Source organism: Artemia franciscana, chromosome 17, assembly GCF_032884065.1.
Source record: "Artemia franciscana chromosome 17, ASM3288406v1, whole genome shotgun sequence".
NCBI lineage: Eukaryota > Metazoa > Arthropoda > Branchiopoda > Anostraca > Artemiidae > Artemia > Artemia franciscana.
Window position 1 is genome coordinate 34,459,080 of NC_088879.1, and position 19,782 is coordinate 34,478,861.

At 34.8% G+C, this 19,782-nt stretch overlaps 2 protein-coding genes across 5 annotated transcripts in view; both read left to right on the plus strand.

Moving 5' to 3' along the window:
• Window positions 1-19,751, plus strand: part of LOC136038171 (FERM domain-containing protein 4A-like) — a 35,446-nt gene extending 15,695 nt beyond the window's left edge. For all 4 annotated transcript variants that reach the window (XM_065721240.1, XM_065721241.1, XM_065721242.1 and 1 more), the window contains 6 exons: window positions 1,071-1,172; window positions 4,954-5,216; window positions 8,287-8,557; window positions 12,054-12,234; window positions 14,257-14,557; window positions 19,624-19,751. In XM_065721240.1, coding sequence (XP_065577312.1) covers window positions 1,163-1,172; window positions 4,954-5,216; window positions 8,287-8,557; window positions 12,054-12,234; window positions 14,257-14,557; window positions 19,624-19,656 — 1,059 coding nt within the window. In that variant the 5' untranslated portion in view covers window positions 1,071-1,162 and the 3' untranslated portion in view covers window positions 19,657-19,751. The remainder of the gene's footprint in view (window positions 1-1,070; window positions 1,173-4,953; window positions 5,217-8,286; window positions 8,558-12,053; window positions 12,235-14,256; window positions 14,558-19,623) is intronic.
• The window catches only part of LOC136038173 (protein OPI10 homolog), a 466,996-nt gene that overhangs the window by 288,008 nt on the left and 159,206 nt on the right, over window positions 1-19,782 (plus strand). The window lies entirely within an intron of this gene.

Consider the following 19,782-nt stretch of genomic DNA (forward strand, 5'->3'; position numbering starts at 1 on the left):
TAGCGTAAAGAGCAAGGAATGAGGAGGGGGCAACCCCCTTCATACAAGAATAATTCTTTTTTTTTTTAGTTTCAATGTTTCTCCTTACTTTCAGTTGAAAAAACTTGGCGTTTTTAATTTAATCTGATCGTTTACCAAATCATCCCTGAAATGTAAAATTCTTCCTGGAAAATTTCTCCTTGAAACTTTCCTCCCCACGAAATATTCTCCAACACGGAAAATTCCCTCAATAAATTTCCGTATATTTCCCAATAACAAATATCATATGTAAATAACGAGGAAATTGTATTGGGCCTTTCAACTAGTTGTTATTTGAGCTTTCAACTATTCTGATTCAAATGACTATCTTCGAATTATGAATGCATGTCTTTGGTGGAGAAAGGCATGGGAGGTGAGGGGTGGGGTATTTTCCCTCCGATCTGTTTGGTCACTTAAAAAACACTAGAAATTCTAATTTCCGTTTGAACGAACCCTTTCCCGATCTCCTAGGACCATCGGTCCGATTTGATCACCTCTGGAAAAAAAATATAATAACATTAAAAATAAAAAATAAACATGCATCTGTTGAAAATAGACAAATTTTTTCAGGCTCATAGCTTCTGATGAGCCGCATTAAACTTAATTAATTTTATACATTTAGAATCTGTATTAAAAGCCAATTCGTTTGGTGTATTAATTTTTATCAAAATTCCTTTCTTTAGATTTTCTGCTTCTATCGGGCCGAGTTGCTCCTTACTTGCAATTCGTTACCATGAACTGTTTAATTGTAAAAGTAGCGTATTTTTCGGCGTTCATTTTTGAGTGTTACAGTAACTATATAAGTAGATGAATCTGAATACCGAGGAGAAAAAAAATTAGAGGCTCAGAAATGAAATCCTTCGCAAATAGGTATTATTTTTCTCTGCTCCTTAAGATGGTTTTGATAATATTAGGATTTATGGCCTTTTGAACCTGCAGTTGGATGCTATTTATGTCATGTTATTTTCCCCACCCTTCCTTGTTTCTTTTATCCGTGTTTTCTGTTTATTTTGTTCAGTTAAGCACGGTTGCATGTTTTTCCCTGTCCATAGGATAGTACAGTCGTCTGACTCTACCAGTTTACACTCAAAAGAAGGAAGAAGTGAGCTGGACAAATCTATAGATAGTTGCGGAGCTCCACCAGATGACGAAAAGTGAGTATCTCAATAGTAAAAGGTTGTAAGTTGTTATTCAGATAATGTTTGAATATGTTTGAATATGGACACATAATAATGTTTGAATATGGACGAATATGTTTTGAATATGTTTGAATATGGATTCAATAATGTTTTGAATATAATGTTTGAATATGTACATAATGTTTGAATATGGACGAAAACCATGGTCAAATTTACAAATAACAGTTCAATAGGGACAAATCAGGGGCGTAATTTGCTATGCAACGGCGGGCACAAATGCCCCTCCTAGACCCCATTTTGTCACCCAGACCCCAGTTTGACCACCCTCTCCCCCAGCTGAAATTTAGTTTCTTCAGCAATATTATAAAAACTAAGATAAGCCTGCATAATTCAAGTATCAACAGAAATGGATCAGTTTTCTTTCGTTTATATTTACCTTTATGGTACTATAAAGCACCTTTATAGTAATATATAGTACCTTTATTGTACCAAATCGCTCATTTTTCAGTTTTACAGTCATTTTCACTTGGTTTGGGAAAATTCCCTCCAAAATTGCCCTCCCCCTAGGATTTTAACGAAATTACGCCACTGGGACAAATCATGCTAAAATTTTATGATTGTAATCATAAATGGGGGAAAATTCCTAATAATTGTTAGGGTTTTCATCCACTCCTCCTTATTGCCCTTCTGTAAATCCACGTGTTTCATGAAGTAGAGTGCAAAGTTGTCTAAAATGTTTGTAAAAAAAAAAAAAAAAAAAAAAAAAAAAAAAAAAAAAAAAAAAAAAAAAAAAAAAAAAAAAAAAAAAAAAAAAAAAAAAAAAAAAAAAAAAAAAAAAAAAGAAGAAGAACAAGAAAACGTGTAAACCTTTCAGCCAATTTGGGTAAAAGTTTGAGCTCCGTCTTGGTGAAGTGAAATTTCAGTATAAGCTCTCCAGCAAATTTCACAGGGTTTACCGAGAAACTACCCCTATGACTATCCTTATGCATAGAGCATTTTGGACATGCTTACAGTTTAATTGAATACTCTCGCCCTCTTGATCTATATAGCGGTTGCTTACTGGGAAGCTCTATCTAGCTCGGAAAGATTTGAGAAAAAATATCACCTGCCTCAATATTTTGATCCAATACCCGGAGGGCTAAGGTCCGGGGAAAAATCTACCACGGGAGGAGGGACGATTACCCTCCAATTACTTTCACATATATTGCACCCATTTTTAGCCGGTAATAAATAGGTAACCGTGTAGTAGTACGTTAGAATGATGGTCTGCTTGGCAGTACGGGAAGTTCCATGTAGCTTGGAGAGATTTTGTTGGCTCTTCTGATGCTTTGTGTTCCAATGCTTCTCAAATTTTCCCCCTCTATGTCTGAGATCGGATCTTGAATTAATGAGAATCAAGCCCATACCCTTCTGTATGCTAGACACAGATACTGAAACTGTTAAACTACGATTTTATCACCAACAGGTTCTACATAAAAACGTGCTTTTCATTGTGAATATGTTACTCAAGAATTATTTTGTATTTTGGCTATTTCAAATTATCACGAGCAGTAGAGTTGCATCAAAATTTATTTTCTTTGAAAGATTTTTTTGTGGGCCATCACCATTGGTGAGTGTTGTAATCATCGGTGCTCAGCCGCTAAAGTCGCCTATCCTACTAGTCTATCCGGGAGGTCTTGGCTTCAAGTTTAACTGATGGCAGATCTTGTATAGCAGATTTTCATCAGTTGTTACTTTTAACTTAAACCAAAGCATAACTATCGGTTCTTCTATCACTTCGTAAAAAAACTAGACTCTACAGCCTTAGTCCCGAGTAGCCATTTTTCTCTCTTGCTCTTCCTTTTATTACTATTTCTTCCTCTCTATTTTTGCTACAGATTTCTTCTCTCTCTTTATCTGAGCTCATTTATTTTTAACCATTTGAAGATTAATTTTCATAGTACTGCCAAAAAATCGAGAGAAGTTCGATTTATATTCAAAATGTGTGGGTATTTTCCGAACCTGAAACATAAGGAAATAAAAGTTGCTTGTCCGAGAGCTAATGATAATGAGCTAAAATGGCTGGAAAGCGATATGAAGATAAACTTCATATGAAGATATGAAGATTACTTTAATCATAAAGTTTTTAGGTAGCTTCGATTGAGATACTTACTTTCATATTACTTCTTCTTAGCATACAATTGTTTCAATTGCATGCGAAGAATGCAACAATGGTTCGCGTAGAGCCGGTACAGATCTTCTGATTCTCTGTCTTCAGCTGGGAGTGCAATGCGTGGGTGGGGTCAAATCATTCGATGATTCCCATGTTTTCCTCCCAGATTTCTCGCGGTGCCCATTTGAAGTTTGGCCTACTCTGGGTGAGCTTACGGAGTCCCACCACTGACCCCCGCTTCAAACCGAATTATCAGTGACACCAGAACTCGAAACCCCGTCCTTACGGACACAGGATTACTCTTAAATTTAGAGCTAAATTTAAATTGGAAGTGAGGAGTTAAAGTGTCTGAAAAGTGGATTGTTGTTTTCGGCAGGAGAAAGGGGGGTTAATTTTTGCTAAATTTTACAACTGTAGTAAATTGAATATTCAGTGTAATTTTAAATGTGACTTATAAAAGTTAAGTGTAAAAAGGTTTGAACACAAAAAAACACGTTCAATTTTAGCTAAAATTAATATTTAGGTAAATATAAAGTTTGGCTTGGTGGTAAAATTTAACTTTAGAGCTAAAAATAATGAGCTGATATTTTAAATATGCCTGAAAATATCTGAAAAGCGATATTAGTCCTTGGCACAAAAAGAGGGGGGGGGACTCTTTTTTAGAAAAAAGTACAATATAAGTAAATCTAAGGTGGGACTTAAGGTGGAAATTTTGATGTAAAGCTAAAACTAAGCAGTCAAAAATTCCAAAAAGTAGTGTATGGCCCTAGGTTAAAAAACTAGGTTTAATTGAGCAGAAATTTTTTATTTTGGCAGATTTAAGGTTCCGTTTATGTCAAAATCTAAATTTAAAACTAAATTATCTGAGGATATCTTGCGCATGATGAAAGGGGTTTGGCTTTAGTTAATCGACTCACTGGGGTCGATTCACAGCAATTAGAAGGGGAGGGGGGCAAATTTACTTTTTAGAATTTGGGTGGAAAATTTTTTTGTGTTTTTCAGTTTATCAAATTGAAGGTATTTTCAATGCAAATCCAGCCAAAAAAAGTATTTTCTAAAATGTAAGAATTGAAAAAAATCTAGGGGGCATTTGGTATTCCCTCATCCCAATTGCGCTACTATCTGAAACCGGTCCTGTCTGAAAGGTGATACTGTATGTTGCCAAAGTTTAGAAGTAATCTGTTTAATTTTAATGAGAATTTACAATTTTGATCAATTCTAAGGTTCAAATTTAGCTATAACAATGAAGCTAGAATTTTTCTGTAAAGTGATTCATAATCCTAGGCTAAAAATATTGGTTCATATAGAGCACAGCTTAGATACCAATACAGTTATGAAAACTCCTATCTTGCCCATGAGAAGCTTTTGGTACAGAGCTCTGAACTTGGCACCTCCTCCGAGCCCACGCTCCTAGGCGTAGATCGTACTACAACTCCATAGGCGGGAACGCAATTTTGTTTTGTTGCATACACAGCTTAGATACCAATATTGATATCTAAGCTGTGCTGCCAGTTTCCTGCCTCCAACCGCTAGCATCGCTACCGCGCACTGTGTCCCAAAAATAAATCGAGTTTCCATAACTGTATATTAGTATCTAAGCTGTGACATAGAGACTATCAAACCTCACCTTGTTCTATATTATAGAAATAGAGGAAACTGAAGCCGAAAAAGCTGCTAGACTGGAAATGATCAATGCACTACGAATGAGGAAGGAGTCTCTTGAACTCAAGCTAAAAGAAAAACTAGAAAAGCTGAAGGAGTTGTGTTTAAAAGAAGCAGAGATAACTGGAGAAATGCCACCAGAATTGCCACTTAATCCTGGTGAAACTGTTCCACAAATTCGGCGGAGGATTGGCACTGCTTTTACTATACCCGAGAATCTCATTATGAAAGCCAAAGCGAAAGAAGTGAGTTAAAGTCGCATCCATAGTTACTCCAGGGAGTTTTCTTAGGTTTCACCCCCTTGTGTCCTGGGAGAGTGACAAGGCATATACGTAGGGTGGAGGGAGCTCGTGTTCCCCTCCGCTTAGATTTTCCTTTGGGGGGGGAGCATTGGTTTGAAAATGCCTTTTTGGTATTTTCATTTAATAAATTGAAAAAAACGGCAAATTTGCCCCCTCCCAAATTTTGAAAAATACACCCCCTGTAATTTCCGTGAATTGACGCTAGTAGGTAGGTTAGCTAAATATAGACCCTCCTCTTTTCTCTAAATTTAAGTTTTCGCTTTTAACTTAACCTTTGAATTTCTGAAACTATTAACATTAGCTGAATTTATATCTACATTTTGTAACCTATGTCATCTATCATTATATTGATAGCTTTTTGACTGTTTTCAAAATTTACAAATATTTCTCCATTCTAATCATAAATTGTAGGACTCCTTCCCCTCCCCCTTTCAAAAAATAAATTCTTTGGTGTTTACTTGGGTAGGGTCCGGAGATGAATTATATACCTCCATAAACTGAGATTATGCAGGTTGTATTTAAACTCTCTCTAAAAAAAAGAGATTAAGTGACTTTTTTGAACTTTCTACCTCTGTTCAAAAGTTAGTTAAACAGCACTGTTTTGTTTTTATGGTCAAGCTAAAACAGTTTATTATATTTATAAAACGTTTATATATGTTTATATTGTAAAGATTATATTTATAGTTTGTATAAAATAAATAGTTTGTATCATAACACACAGTGGCGATATATATATATATATATATATATATATATATATATATATATATATATATATATATATATATATATATATATATATATATATATATATATATATATATATATATATATATATATATATATATATATATATATATATATATATATATATATATATATATATATATATATATATATATTTATATATTTCAATATAGAATTGAGAATTGATTATTCGACCGATAAAAATTATTGATTTCTGCTTCTGTTCAATGTAGAAGGGATTTTCAACCCTTCAAATATACGGACTAATTTTAGAACAAATAGATCAGAATGTTACCCCCAATTCTTAATAAAGTATCCTAAATGTTTTGTCCACTGCTTTTTTTTTAATATATTACACATTTTCTCTGTGTTCTCATTATCCGATATAGCACGTGTTAAATTGCCTTCAATGTGTATCATTTATTTTGGTATTTGTTTGTAAGGATAAGAAGTCGGGAGAATGTTGGTCCACTTATATAATGATTGGGAACGGTAATGAACTCCTTATTACGATTTCGATATTATTGGAATTTTTTTTTTAACCATATAACCATGATTAAGTTCCAAAACTGCGCTTTATCTTAGTGAACTCTTTTTGCGTCAAGGATATCAGATGCACTGGCACTGAAAACGTTGAATGTAAGGGAGAAAGATTTGGAATATTCATCAAGACAGTAACTTCTTATTTGGACAGTATGATTTTCCAAATGCTCTTTCATCAAGTCATATGATTCATCAATGTAAACTTCTCTTTTTGCTTCTTCAACAAATTCGAAAAGTTCTGGGAACATGTAAAATGTCCTTTAGTCAAGCATAGTGATGCAGAGTTCCAACTTTATTTAAAAAAAAAATTGTTTCTTGCAAGATTATCGTATTCGCCTTAGATTGTAATCCCGTAGAAATACCATCAGATATCTCAAAAATGTTGACCAGGTATGCCCATTTGCACTCAACGTAAACTCATCTATAAACAAGGCTGCTTGTATTTTGAGACACGAAAAGTATTTGTAACTTTCCCCTCAATTCAAAAAATCTCTTCAACACCTGTTCTCTCAAGAGACACCTAACCACAGTATAAATATTTATATATACGATTGGTAGTGAAAAGTTTCTCCAAGAATGACACATATTTCATTGCATGCAATCTGGGAAATTCCGAGACCATCAGAGCATTCTTTCCCATAAGCTCGTCGTGCCGCCCTAAACGTTTGTTATTGCGCGTTTGCGAATGTGGAGTCGCGAAGAGTGGTTTAGCTTCTGTGGTTTTAGATGTGTTTCAATAACCTTTAATGGAAAGTATGGGACTTTTCGCTTCTGTTCGTATAAGAACACTTCTAATAGCCTTGATTTGACGGCATTTATAGCTTTAGTCAATCGGTTAGACACTTCTTTGAGTGACTCAGGCAGAGTTTTGGCAAGTAATGCTTGTCGGTGAATCATCTCAGTCCAAATTACTTCTGGGGTCACTTCAACTGACGATTGGAAGCCAGCTTCGGAGCCGAGCATTAAAGGTGCCTCGTCAGTACGTACTCCGCACAATTTATCTCACTCGGTCGAATTTTTTTTTTTAAGAAGACATCAATTACGTTGCTGCTGATGATAAAAACTGTTGCTAGTGTGTTACTCACCTTGTAAAGAGTTTAAATAGCTGTTCAAAAAGTTTATATATATTTATATTGTAAAGTTCATATTCATGGAAACTCAGATTTAAATGTAAAACTAAGCAGCTAAAATTTTGCAAAAGCAGTGTTTTGCAGTAGGTTAAAATACCAGGTTTAAAATGAGCAAAAAATTTCAATTTTGGTAGATCTAAGGTTCAGCTTGTGTCAAAATCTAAATTTAAAACTTAATCATCTGACGATATCTTGCGCATGGTAATTGGGATTTGGCTTTAGCTAATCGACCCACTAGGGTCGAATCATGGAAATTAGGGCGGGGGGGGGGGGGGTAAATTTGTTTTTCAAAATTTGGGCGGGCGCAAATTTCACGTTTTGCGGTAAAAAATTTTGCGTTTTGTGGTGACTGAGAGATGGTAAGAACTGTTGCTAGTGTGTTACTCTCTTTGTAAAAAATTTATATAGCTGTTTACTACTTTTTTCATTCTAGTATTGACATTCAGCTCAAAATAGACTGGTGACCTTGTGGCATTGGTACCGAAACCCCATTCGGGGTTGCGATCCACAGACTGGGAACCAGTGACTTAGATCCATTATTTTGAAAACTCGTCCATTATTTTAAAAACTTGTTTAGTAATGCTTTCTTACAGGACGAAGCTATAACTTCCCTGGAGCTTCAAGTTGAGCTACAGAAGAAAATTACAGCTGCTGCTTTACGACTCTCGGAAGAATCATCAACACTTCGAGGAGTCAGACGACAAAGGAAACAGACTTACCTTCAAGCCGTCACTAAACTGAACAGCCTTGAGTGTCAATTGAGAGAACTGAAAATGGGTAGATGTCTTATCATTCGAGAGGATGGTGGGAGAAAGAAAAAGGCGAGGCCAATGAGTGATGATGAAGGGGGGTTTCTGAGGCAAGGTAAGGGACTGTTCAATTAATTTCAACTAAAAAAATTGTTTGAGAATTAACTGTCACGGTTGTCACTTCTACATTTCATTATCAAGTACTTACTTAGCTAGAAATACTGATCAAATTACATAGAGGATGCTTCATTTATGCTTTAGATTTCTTGTGAACAGAATGCACATTACTAGGTATTTTGACAGCCAAAGAAATGGTGGTGATTGGGGGGTTGGTGTTTAGGGGCCTGAAAATGGGTGAATAATTTTTTTCCAGATTAGTTGTATTTTGAGCGAGCTCTTATGAATCGATAGTTATGCCAAAAAGCCCCCAAGAGTGTACTCTAGAAACGAAATGGAAAGACACTACGAGCACCTGATACCTCAAATTATTTACAGTATTTACATGATGGCTGAAGGGATGGAATTAAAACTCTTAGGGAGTATCGGAAAAGGAGAGGAGGTCGAGTGTACTTCAAATCTTGTCTTGGAAAGGGGAGCAGAGGAAAATTGAAAGACACTACTATATCCAGTTTATATTAAACAGTTTATTATTAGGAACACATTTGGAGATGCAGTTGAAACTTTCGGGTTCCTTTGGGCAAAGAAAGGGGGGAGTGAGCCATGGGAGATTCAACTTAGTATTGGGGTAGTATGAGGGATGAACAATTTTTGTCTGCGATCTAGACAACAGTAACTTTTTGCACTTTAAGCTACTATGAGATTTATAAACTATGTACGATTAAGTAACGAGATAAATCAAAAGATTTAATGTGATGCATGGTTGTCAAAATAGCTTATATGCAGTGTCTTAGGCACAGCTGAGGGTATGAATTTAAAACTTTTAGAGAATGTTATGGTGAGAGGGAGTGAATGAAATTAAAGAAATCGGTGTCCATTCAGGCTATTAAAGTGGCGCATCTGCAATATCTCAAGAACAGCTAACTGTATTATGTTGAAACTTTCGGAGTATGTTGAGAAGGGTATTTGTCTCAGTCAAAAGACAGTTAATGTATCCACGTTGTCGAAATTGTACATCTGAAGTGTGTCAGGAATGGCTTGGGACTCAGTCGAGACTTTCAGGGAATATTGAAGGGTTTTTTGAACTAAATCAAAAGACGCTGTTTGCATTCCGGGTTTCTTAAAGGCATATCTGCAAAATCTCAGAAGCAGTTAAGGATATCGAATTTAAACTTTAAAAATAGGAGCTTAAACAGTTTTTGTCTCTAATTCAAGCGAAGCCACCGTTTTTTTTCACAATTATGGCTTATGGGACTTATTACTCATGCACGATAAATTAGTTAGATTAATGAGAAGACGCTATATACGCTCAAGTTTTCCAAATTATGCATCTGTAGTATCTCAAGACCGGCTTAGGATAAGTTGAAACTTTCAGGCAACTTTGATAGGGAGGGGGTAAGTAGACATTAATATGGGGAAATGGCTGAGTTAAGTCAAAACACACTGTATCCACCCAATTTATCAAAACTATTTATATGCAATATCCCAAGAACGAAAATTTGCCATCTAAGTAGAAAATTCAAAGTTTTGGTACCCTTTTTTAGAGTCTAGAGGGATTGTAGGACAACCAGACTACCTTCCGTTTTCTCGTTTCTGTTTCCCATTTCCTTATAGACGAACAAAATCTAGTCAAGTAGTTCAAAAAAAAGTTTGATAGTTCAAAAAAAGAAAACTAAATAGCTGTATTGATCCAAGCTTGAAACAAGCTGAAATAAACTCGTATGATATTTCAAGCTTAAAAGGAACATAAATTACTATTCAGTGGATAAGTGAGATTGAAAGCGAACAGAAAGTACAGTGAACGATAAAGCAAACCTAAAAAAAAGAAAAATTATATCAAACAGAACTGGTTCTAACACACCCTAAGTCTTCTGAAGGCCTGAGTGCTATCTGTGCTCCACTAGCGAAGTCATTTTTAAACACTATCTTGTACAACATTGATAAATCAAAAATTGCTGATACTTCCATGAATCATTATCATTATATATTAAACAATCAGTCTACTTTCAAAAGTACTTTTCAGTAACCAAAGTTATTATAGCTATTTTCTTTTTTTGTTATTGTTGTTCATGTTTTGACAAACAACAACACATTGTTAAAAATACTTTCAACGAAATGCAAGTCATTAGACATTCAAGCCATTTAGAGGTTTTGAAGAGGGGGGTAGGAAACAAGGAGCACCCCTTTTATTCTCTAACTACGATTAGCCTGAGATATCATTTTTGTTGTTGTGTTGTTAATCCTGTGAAAAAAGGGGGGGGGCTCCACTTCTATTCGTGATAATTTCTGGTTTTCATGCTTGACTTAACTTTTCATCGTGATTTTTGTTCATTTCTAGTTTGAAATTTTAAACATGTTTATTTCTACTCTTCTTTGGCTTAATATAGCTCTTTACTTTTCTTTGCAAAATTTTTTTTTTTTATATTTTTATTTAGGTAATCAAAATATATATCGACATTTTCCCGTTTGCATAAATCAGTGAAATCGGTCATTGACTGAAGCATGGTTTCGAATTCTACCCTACGGGAAGCTTCTTTCCTCAGTATATTTATTATTCCCACTTTATAGTCGCGCTCAAATGTATGTCTGATTGGATTTCTTCACCTGACCAAGTGTATAACGAGAACATGTTTGGCAAGATAGCCATGTTAGATCTGGATATGAACGCTGCATTACTGTACTGACTGAGACCAGCAACTAGCACCAATTGGAGGATGGACAAGGGGGTCTTTTGCCTTCCCCCCTCCTTTTTCGAAAGGTACTTTTTTGGTATTTCCATCGAGTAGTACATTTTTCTGGTATTGTCATTGAAAATTATCCGTTTTTGGTTCTTTTAGTACTACCCCCCCCCCCCTCCCAGGTTTTGAAATATATTTTCTAATTCTCAACATTTTCAGTGATTGGTGCTACTGTCGGTAACCATTAGCTCTCGAAAATACAAATAGTACTTAAATAACTGTATGCTGTGCCTAGTTTACTTAAATTCCAAGTTAAATAAATAAATTTAAACTTCGTAATTTTATATAAATTTTAATTAAGTTAGACAAATAATTTTTTTAAATAAATTAATAAACTTTAAATAAATAAATAAGCTTTAAATAAATAAATAAACAAATTAAGTGTTCCAAGTTAAATAAATTCCCAAGTAACATCTGACTTTCAGATGCCATGTATGGCGGAAAAACGCCTGTTTGCGCTAAGAACAGGCCCTATCGCTAAGAACAGAAATCGTTTTAATAGTTTTGGTTCGTTTATTAATCAAATAAAGCCAGACATAAACTGAAACTGAACTTCACAGTCAGAGTGATGAGTTACAGAGTTCTATACGACTAACCAATCTAACTGATTACGCAAGCGAAAAACGTCACACAAATAAACACACTTCCAACCATATATTAAGTCTGTTTTCTGGATGTGTTTTTTGCAATTCTCACCAAATGAAAAATTTAGAAAGCCTATTTCCATTATTATTGGTAATATTTCTTTAATTTCAGCGCAATTGATGGCTAATCAATCGTCACCTTTGCCTCCAAATAGCCCATTAGTGACTCTAATGCCACCTGTTCCGACTGGACAACAAAGAAACGCCAATACTGCTAAAGATGGCTCCTTGTCTCTTGTCATGGTTCGAAGCAAAAACCCCATTAGTGCTCCAAACAGCCCTATCAAGCAAAGGTTTGTGTCAAATACTGAAATGAGTAATTAATATCTATTAAGGAAGGGTTCCAAGGGTATGGGGGGGGGGATTGATCTCACAAGGAATAAATGAAATATCATTTAAAGTGCATTTCGTGTGTTTTCAGGGCTGTATTTTCTGTTTTCAAATGGGTTGGCCTTGGGACGGGTCTCAAAAGGGTGAACCCTGCAGATCTCCCTTCGTATTTTAGATTATTCCGTACCAGAAACCACCCACCTATCCCTCCCTTTTACATTGTTACATTGACAATGTACATACAAGACAGACTTGTATGAGCTAACTATGCCAGAGGAGCATTCATTGGCTTTTATCCCCGAAGATATATTCGTCTAAAAATAAATTCTTGTTACGACTTTTTCTTTTATTGTGTATAAATCATTGCAGTATCAAGCAATTTACGAAAAATTAAGCCAGAAGAACGGGTTTTAATTTCAACAAAGTAGTGAAAAAAGATAAAACAAAACAAAACTTTAATTAAAAAAAAATTTGAATATTTTGGCCCCACGTCTGGGAGCCTTTCTCAACAGAAAAAAGCAAACAAAAGGAAAAAAATTTTAAATAAGAGAAAAAACTGCTGTTTTTAAAAATAACAAAATAAAACGGCAAATTTTTAGCAAATTTTTATTTTATTTTCTATTAAATTTATAATTTCACATAAATTATGTCTTGTGCACAACTTTTAAAGACTAGCCAAAGGTACTAGTACTACTTACAACCCACTGCAGCACCAAGCTGCCTGAGGCCAACACTGCCACGCACTCTCCTCCTCTGTCCTAGTCTATTTAATGCCTCCTTCTTTACACCCTTCCAAGAAGTTCCCGTTTCGATTAAATCTTTCTTTGCGACATCCCCCCAACGCATTTGAGGATGACCTGCTTTTCGTTTAGCCCTAGATGTTTGGCCGACAAGGATGATCTTTGCAATCTGTCGTGCTTCATTCGCAGAACGTGTCCCAGGCATCTCAATACAGCCCTAGAAAAACGGATTGAGCCACATTTTTCGTAGCGTTTACTGTTTGAGATGCGGTCAGTCAGTCGAGTACCCAAAACAATCAGAAGACAATTTCTATGGAAACCATCTAGCAGATCTTCATCCGTTTTTCGGAGCACTCATGCTTTTGAGCCATACCATACTGTCTAAATAAATTAAATATATAACCAAACACAATAACTAGACTAGCCTACTAGCTAAACTTACAATCTTTACAATAGACGCTTACAATACAATAGACTAGTAAATCCGTAGACTAGTAAAATGTCTGCTTTCTTTTAAGCTTTCTTTAATGCTCTCATTTTAATAATAGGCTCTCTTACAATATAATCAGTTAAGTAGACTATCAAAACCAAGAAAAAAAAATGTGCTCTCATTTAAGCTGTAAGTCTCATATTGTATTATGGGGGGATGCACGATTCGGTTATGGTATCCCTTGTACGATTTCGTCTTTGTTTTCAGAGCGGTAATTGGCTGAGAATTACGGACACTAACCTATCATATTAAGTAAGTTTATCTTTTTAAGTGGCAAAAGAAATTGCAATTCTGTAGTTTGTGGTGTTGTGCCATTCTTCGTCAAGATTTTTGTTTATCCTTTTTGCGCAAGCTGACATTGGGACAAATTTTTTAGACAGTTGATTAGTTGGGAGGCTTTCTAAACATTTAAATAATTCTTAGGAATATCAGCAACACGATGTCACGTGTTGTATTGTCGGAGTGCTTTACTTTAGTTACAGGGAACTGGTTTGAACTAGTGTATTATCGTACCCGTACACATAGGGAGTAGAAAAAATTAAATACATAATCAATGCTCTTTGTCATCTTTTTCTGCTAAGTGAAAAATTTATAACCCCTCCCCCCTCTAAAAGTTTTTTACTAAATCCAGGTTACGTTCTCGTTACATGGGATGTCAAACAATCTTCTATACCCATTTTTTTATGGACTTAACTGTGGTTACTCATTTTTCTGTTTTTCTTTTTAATGTACTTATTTGCCTCTCCTCTTTCTAGAGCCATGTTTGGTAATCATGCAGTACCAATCATCAATGGTCATACACACTTTAGACAATCGCAGCGAGGGCCACAGCAGTTTACCCACCCTGTAGGTGGCCCGATTTATGGGCCAACTTTAGTTCAACCCAGTGTTCCGGCTTACGCTCTTCACTCCCCGCTTGTGGGTGTTGACTCAGCTGCAGCAGTTGGTGCTTATAATGTTCCACAACAGTTGGCATCTCACGATTTTCCTCCTTCACAAATATCAGACGATATTGAATTGGCTGGAATGAAACGCCTTGTCTCGCAAAGAGATCATGTAAGTTTATATCCTCGCTTAATTTTTGATTATTTTTGTTTTAAATTCTATTTCATTTCGGTTTTTTAACTTCAAGAGTTCTGCATTCTTTGACATGAAAAATTTCAGTCTTTTTCGCTAGCAAGTAAAATAATTTTACAGTACGTTTGAAGATGCAAGCTTTTTTCAAATTTACTTTTCATTTTTGTATTTTACTTTTTTAAGTCACTTTTAATTCTTGTAGATCTCTTTTATCTCTTGTAAGCCTCTTGTTCTGTAAGTCTTTAGTCTCTTGTAATTCATGTAAGTCTCTTGTTATTCTCTTCAAACTCTCTTATTGTCTTTTTAGTTTTTTCTAATTCTTTCCTCTGGTCATTCTCATCAAATATTTTTCCAACATAGATAAATCTGATAATTTTTTTTTTTAGTTTATGCTAATGCTAAATAACGAGTCAGTTTTGCTAAATTTAAAAGTGGCATAATTTGTTAAAAGTGTCGAAAGTGAAAATTGTACTGTTTTAAGGGATATTGGAGACAATATAATTAAGGATTGTGGAAGTCTTTGTTTTTACCTTTTACAATGTGATGCTCGTTTTTTTTTTTTTCGAAGAAAAAATATTTTTAGCAAGATTTTTGGCCATACCATGAAAGAAAATGATTTGGACTTGTACGCACAATAATATATTGTAAACATCTTGCCTTGTCTTTTATTGTTTTGTTACGTGAAATGCCTTTTGTTTAAATATGAGTTTCCTTTCGTTTTTCTTCTTGTAAAGAGTTTGGTGCATTTCTTTGTTCTTTCTTCTGCTTTTCAAGCTATTTTTTTTCCTTTAATAAAGGCTTCTGGATATGAATCCTAAATAGTCGCATATTTTATTACTATTTTTGTATAAATAACTTAATGTCATCTTTACTGTCTGATTTCTTAAAAAAATAGCCATTTTTAAATATTGTCTTTTTGACTTTAAACTACTTTAAAGGACGTATTCGTGACTGAATGTTAAAGGAGTAGATGGATAGCTTTCGGAAAATTCTTCTGATTAAGATTTTGGCTCTTCGAAACGTCTGCCTATTTTTAACTCTTTTTAAGAAGAAAAGAGGTGTTTCAACAAATTAATGTTTTGCAGTCGGTTTTTTTTTTACAATTATTCATGGTAATTTTTAGCCTTGGCTATTTAGCAGTTGTATTTAGAAGGTTGGTTTTAAGTCCTTAAAAAATAGAAAGATAGGAGCAAAATGACCCTTTAGGAAAATGACCTGTGGTCCTTACGCTTAAAGGTCCTATTTGCTACTATCACGTTGCTGAGGTAATTGCCATGAAACAATTTGACCTAGATTGCCCTACTGATCCTCCGTTTGTGAACAGGCTAGGGGACGATTTTTTGTCATTTATCTGAAAAGTTTTAAGATTTCACTATTAGGTGCAATAGTGACGAAATTATTGATTAAGTCATCATCTAAGAAAGTAAGTGTATGGTAATAGAACTGTGTACACAAAGCTGATTTTCAGGAACAAATTTATTTATAATCTAAAATGACTGGATTACAAAAGAACTCTTCATTCCCTGGGTCCTCTTGACTCTAAAATATAAACATTGAAAAAAATGTTGAGAATATTTATGATTATGGTAAATACACTTTTTTGTGTTAAAAAGCATTTTTTTGAGCATTTGCCACCCTAGAATTCTATCCATTTGCGGCATATACGTAGATAGATAGATTTATTTAGCACATTATTTCCATGAGTGATAGCTACCAAAAATCAATATCAAACTCTAGATAACCTTTGATAATATCTTTTTCCTGATGATATACAAATACAGTAATTGGTACTTTTTTATATCATCATTATATCACAATTAAACGCCAAGTTAAAACAATATCAGTGTATATTGAAAATCAGGATTGATTCTGGTTTCCTATAAAGCAATTAATGATTGCATACACGTTTTATATACTCTCTTTGCTTGAATACGCAACGTATACCGCGTATATGCGCGTTTTTACCTTAAGCCCTTCTGTTTATTAGAAACAAATGACTTCTGTCGATGCTTCAGCAGTACTTTTGATAACGATATTATCTTACGGCCGCAATTATACTATCCCGCTTGTTTGTTTTCAGTGTCACTAAACGGCAAAAAAAAACAAAAAAACACTGATAACCTACAATGTGGACTACGCAGCGTTCAGAAAAGAGTGCTTAAAATCTCCGCTTTATATATAAATTTTTATATATAAACATGTACTGTCAGTTATCTGTTATCTGTTACAATATGACGTCAATATATAATGCATGAGAGTTTGTTTGATAGCCCAGTTTGGGAACCACAAGTGCATAACATTGACTACCTCAACGATGAAATCAAATCAGTGCAAAAGAGTCTTAAAATCATCCTGGGAACCCAGTATGTCACTTACGAATCTGCCTTCACAGCTGTACTAATCCCGACCCGTTAAAGAACACAAGTAGCATCTGATGCACAGTATTATTATATATGAACAGTAGCGAAAATTTTCTTCAGAAATAATACATATACAGAAATAATGCATAATGCATATATCGGATCTTAATGAATTTTGATAATTAGAAGGACCTCGTGACTCAGAGCTCTTATTTTAAATCCCGACCGGCATTAAGCCTCTGATTTTCCTTTTAAATCAATCTATTGATTCTTAGAATTTTGCTACAGCCCATACCATATTAGTTCTTGGCTCTTCTGGCCTCATCACAAGTGCCATACGAGCTCTTAGCTCTTATTTTTATTGTTTTCTTCGTTTTTTTTAATTTTTTTTTTGTAGAACGTATTTTGCAGTCATTGTGGTCTCAGAACGTTTTTGGATTATCGGCTCTCCTTTCTTGCGCAAGATTAATGAATGATCTGATTGGGTTACGAAAACACGTGACCTACACAGGGGTCTGCCGCCGTCACTAAAATTACTTTTTGTTACTTTTATTTTAGCCCGTCACTTTTTCTTTGAAATTGTCACTTAAACCACTTTTGTTGCCGTTTCAAAATTCGATTTAATTAGTGCTTATTTCAGTGAGCTAGAAAGGTAATGTAAAAATGTATTTTTACGAAATAGGGTATTTTTCTTTTACCATTCAAACATCTATCCAAAAGTTTGTTTTAAGGGCGTCCCTGCAAAAGACCAAACGAAGAGCATGTTATCCCCGAATGGATTAGTTTCATTTTATTACTTATAATTTTTTTTTAAGATTTCGAACGTAATTAATAAAAACTTGCTCTACCAGCGAAACTTACTCTGCCCTTAACCCTTATCAGTTGGACTGGCGGATCCGGGGGACAAGGGGATGATCACTCTCCCTCGTGTTAGGCCTTGCACCTTTCAAATCAATCATAACAAACCCTTATAGTTAAGTCTCAACTTATAAATTCTCAGTCACGCACTAAAAGTTTTTTTGCTGATATGCCCCCATTTTGCCGAATTTTAAGTCCTATTTGTTTTTCCTCCATTTGATTCAACATATTCAATGTACTGAAAAATATGAAAACTGTCACCAAGTTAAGTTAGTAAAATTATGTGGGATATAAAATTATATCCTAAACTATAGGATATAATTATATGGGTCCAAACTAGTTGCAAGTTTGTCTTCTCTTGCCCCAGTTAAGCCACCCGGAGCTTAAAGTCATCGCTTAGAAGGAGGTAAGGGCCCTCCACTAAATCTTGAAATAATTTTGTGTTTGGACAACCCAAAAAGAGAGTAAAAAGAAGGAAATGACAAACCTTAATGATAAGCTCAGAAAGTTTGCCTCTTCGAGGCATAATAAAATGTTCATTTTGTTTCTTAAGTTTATTTGCTTTTCAGAAATGCGCATCGAAGACGTGAATATAATGAAAAATACAATTGCGACATAAAACAAATAAAAATATGTTTTTTAAACCTTTTGTTGACCCCAAAATTCTTCATTCGTAAAAATGGACGAAAGATACACTATTTTTTCGATTGATTTATTTTGCCGTCCCCCCCCCTCTGTAGTTTTGCCTTCCAGATCTGTCCGTGTTCAGTTGCTGAATATTGGAGAACTGGCCTTTAAGAAAAAGTTTTATGGACAAAGAAAACTCCTATATTGTCGAATGAATTGAATACTTCTTTAAAAGGTGCCTTTTGCAAATGGGGATGGGGCTACAAACCAAAATTTCCAGGTTTTTATCCATGAAAGATCAGTTGGACTATTTTTGAATCGCACCCATTTTCTCTAAAATCCTGAAGGCTTATTTTCGTAATTCCTAAACATTGTTTGGTTGGATGTGGTTAACAGTACCGCTCTTAAATCAGATTCTGTTCTGAATAATATTGGATCTACTTTCTGTTATTATGGGCTGGGATTTGCCCTTCATTAACTAACCATGATGTTTGAGGTTTTACTGCAGTATTACAACATTGTAAGAAAGAAAAAATGAATGAAATATTAAGACTTTACCCTCTTCATCCAGTGCCAAACCAGAGGACTCTTCATAAGACAAATATAGGAAAAAAGTTGTGACTTGGACCTGTGCAGTCCCTGTGCCTCAGCTCTGACTGCCTCTGAATAGTCACTTATTGTCACTTTTTCGGAATTGAAAGGGCATCAAAGTCACTGTTCCTACGCATCCCGTTGCGGCCAACCCCTGCACACATAAATCACTCTAGTTAAAGGACTGATTTTACTGATTTGAGTTACAAGAAAGTGTAGGCTCTTCTTCTCTTTGGTTCAGCCTATTGTGTAACTTAGTATTTAAAATTTACCTGTCAACGCATATTCGATTTGAGTTACTGGCAAGTGTAGTCTCTTCTTCTCTTTGGTTTAGACTGTTGCGTAGCTTAGTATTTAAAATTCACCTGTCAATGCATATTAGATTTGAGTTACTGGAAAGTATAATCTCTTCTTCTCTTTGCTTCAGCCTGTTGCGTAACTTAGTATTTAAAATTTACCGGTCGACGCATATTCGATTTGAGTCACAGGAAAGTGTAGTCTCTTCTTCTCTTTGGTTCAGCCTGTTGCGTAGCTTAGTATTTAAAATTTACTTGTCAATGCATATTCGAAGTGGTGATTTAAATTATTTTCTATTTTCTTCTTCTTTAGCATACAGTACCATATACAGTACATTGTCTGTAAGCTGGGACTTCGGAAATGATACAACAAAGCAAATTGAACACTTGGCACAACCTATTGGAGCCATCCCAAGACAACAAAGCGCTGTGGAATATAGGTGATTTTTGTAAATTTTAGACGAAAAATGAT